The 3045-nt window shown below is 37.2% G+C and overlaps 1 protein-coding gene across 1 annotated transcript in view; it reads left to right on the top strand.

The window, feature by feature from the left end:
• LOC104396642 (chromosome unknown open reading frame, human C8orf88) overlaps positions 1–3045 on the top strand; it is a 13743-nt gene that overhangs the window by 1531 nt on the left and 9167 nt on the right. The window contains exons 2-4 of the mRNA XM_010006499.1: positions 208–369; positions 1937–2006; positions 2776–2852. Of these exons, the coding sequence (XP_010004801.1) occupies positions 208–369; positions 1937–2006; positions 2776–2852 (309 nt within the window). The remainder of the gene's footprint in view (positions 1–207; positions 370–1936; positions 2007–2775; positions 2853–3045) is intronic.

Genomic DNA, 3045 nt, shown 5'->3' with positions numbered 1-3045 from the left:
GGTAGGGGGGAGGCGGCTCCTGTGAGGCTGGAGGAGAGCGGCTTTGTTTTCCTGTGGGTTGTGGTCCGGGGGCTCTGACAGGAACAGTGCGGAACTTCTTTGGGCAAGGGGACATGATCAGTTTCTGGTTACTCATGGGGCTGCTGCACGAGGGCTTTTTTTTTTGTTCACAAAAAAAATATTGTTAATTCTCTTTTACATCTTCAGGAAAGAGGCTTCCAGAGCACTTTTCTGATGGGCCCTCATAAGCTGTCTCTTGTGAACCTCAGACTTGATAAGATGCTGAAAAAGAAAGATGATGTGGAAATCCTGCTGGGCCTGATTGCTACTGCAGAGGCCTCCTCTCGGCTGGGTGGATCACCAGTCGGAGTAACTCCTGAGAAGCAATGCGTGTTTGTGAGGGAGGGCAGAGGCCTTGGGGTGCAGGAGGTGCCCCTGCAGCAGTAATCTGTGCTGGACAGATTTTGTTCCTCAGCTGTTCTACTTTTCCTGTTGCTAGTCAGCTAGAACACTGACTAATCCAGAAGACTGGGCTGGATAACTTTCTGGAGATCTTTTATCTTGTCTCTACTTTCAACTTAAAGGAGGAAATCAAACTGATAAATGCTGTACTTGATTTCAGTCTTGGCCAAGCTCCCCTCTTTCTCTCATACTCTCTTCTGTTTTTCTTTCTTTAGGAGTATGGGGTTTCTTAGGCATCTTCCTCATGGAATCTTGGAGGATAGAGGGGGGGGAAAATGGGTTGTTTTGCCATCACTGCAGGTCATCTTGCTTTCATTGACAGGAAAATACTTTAAATAATACAGGCATGCTACATTCTAGGAGCTAGCCAACCTCTTAAGCAGTTCTTCCTGTTTTTAAAGAAAGTCTGCATATCATTTGTGATCAGGGTATAGGGGAAACGTTGCTGGTTTTAATCTTCTGATGCAGATCTCTTTCTGCATTGCTTTATGCCAAAATGTAGTATCTAGTATAATTTTGGTTTAAAAAAGCATTCCTAATCTGGATAAAATTAAATACCCATGTTGGTAGTCTCGGTTCATTCACTTGCAGGAATTTTCATTGTTGTTTTTGGCTACATCTTTCAAATCTTTCTTTTTTAAGTTGAGAAGGTAGGAAAGCCAGGGAATCAAACCAAAACTTTCTTCCTAACTTTAACTAAACTCTTTTAATTCAGTAAGTAACTATTTAACAATTGGCTGTGCTGGGAAATTGTTACTCTAATAAAGTTAAGTTTCAGTGTTGAAGTTCAAAAGATGGTAATGTAGTAAATAATCAGATTTATTTTTTTTTCTATAATGCAATGGCCAACTAAACTGGGGAGTGATACTGGATCATAGTTTAATATAGCCTAAGTTATCTTTTCCTGTTCCGTACTGGAATTGGATAATAAACACTGTAGTTTTAACACTTGAAGTAATGATAGTTTCCTTTGAATTGTTTTGTTACAACAATTATTCCTTTGTCTAGTAAAATCTCTTAGAGAAAATACAGAAGTTCCTTCAAATAATGAAATCTTCCAGTTGGCAAGGGAGATGAGGATGGGAAAAAGAAGAATTTAGATGCTGATGTTATGAATTATGATATTATGACTGACAGTTTGCTTACATCTTAACAAGTTTCAGCTTAGCACCGTATTTTTGGTGTATCTGTAGCAGCTAAACAGTAGCTCAATTGGAAGGAGAAATGAGAGAGATGTCTGATTCTGTCTGTATGCAAATTTTATCTGGTATATTATTTCATCTGCTAAAAAGTCTGTTAGGCCATTATTCTTTCTCCTGCCCAGCTGCTAAAAAAATAGTGTATCTTATTGTCAGATGCAACTAACGAGTCATAGGCAGACTACTCTCCTCATTTAACATCTGTGTGTGAAACTGAATGCTCTCTATTGATTTCTGCTGCTTTTCTTAAAGTGTGATGCTTCAAAATGTTAAAGGAAACTAAAAAGTTTATTGGTAAATCCCTTCAGCCAGCACGACCTGTGCATCATCTGTCTTCTAAACAAGGTGAGTAGCACGATTAATGTACAGTTTGCTTTGACAAAGCTTTAGTTGCTTTTAAGGAAATAAAGACATTTAAGGTGACTTGGATATGTTTTTTTAATGCATTTGTTCAAACTACAGTGATGTATAGATATCTTTCTATGTGTTGATCATACTTCATTATCTCTATGATAAAAATCTGAATTTAAACTGCATTAGGTTTATATAGAATTCTTTTTGGTGGTGGTGTTCCAGCTTGGCATCTGAAATCCTGGCTTCAGAAAGCTGAATCAGGCTTCTGTATTAAATCTGGATTTTTTGGGTTAATGGACTCCTACTGTTGAAAATACAAACACGATTTTTAAAATATATGATTTTTTAGGTTGTATTGCAAGTACAATATGCTGCACCATACTGTACTTATCTAGCCTTCATACAAGTTTAAAACAAAAAGTCTAAGGAAAAAAAACGTAGTATTTATGTCAGGTTTGTATATTTTGTTTTTAAGTTTCTATGTGCCTTCCAGATGTTGCAGTATTAAAGATATTACTTTTGTTAAGTTAGAAACTTTTTATGGCCATGGAAATAGTGACACCAGTGATGATGTGGACTGAAGCAAAGTAACATAAATTTTTACTGTACTATGGTGATTTAGAGCTATTAAATTGTGAGTAAGTGCCCATATAAGCTCTTTGCAGTTGGATTTCAGTACTCTTCCTGTGGCATGTATCACAAAATAAACAATGTGGAGTCCATTTAAAATATTTTTTTCTGAATGTTTTATCTTCATCAGCATCAGCCACTGTGGTACCCTTTCAGACTGAATTACCTAGGAGCACTGAAGTATGTTTGGAGAGTAAGGTTGACTGGGTAAGTATGAAGAAATAGTAGATGACAAAGCTGATGGTGTGTGTTCTACAGTGCTGTAAATTGGAGGTCAGCTGATCCCTTATGTTACCAAGCAAAAAGTAAACTCTCTTTTCAGCTAGGAGTGTTCTTTAATCTGTGTGTTATAAACCAACAATATTAGAAATGTCAAAAAGAAGTATGAGTTTCAGGAATG

This window comes from Chaetura pelagica, unplaced genomic scaffold (assembly GCF_000747805.2).
Source record: "Chaetura pelagica isolate M959 unplaced genomic scaffold, ChaPel_1.0 scaffold76, whole genome shotgun sequence".
Classification (NCBI taxonomy): Eukaryota; Metazoa; Chordata; class Aves; order Apodiformes; family Apodidae; genus Chaetura; species Chaetura pelagica.
This window is presented reverse-complemented; position numbering and strand designations above follow the sequence as displayed.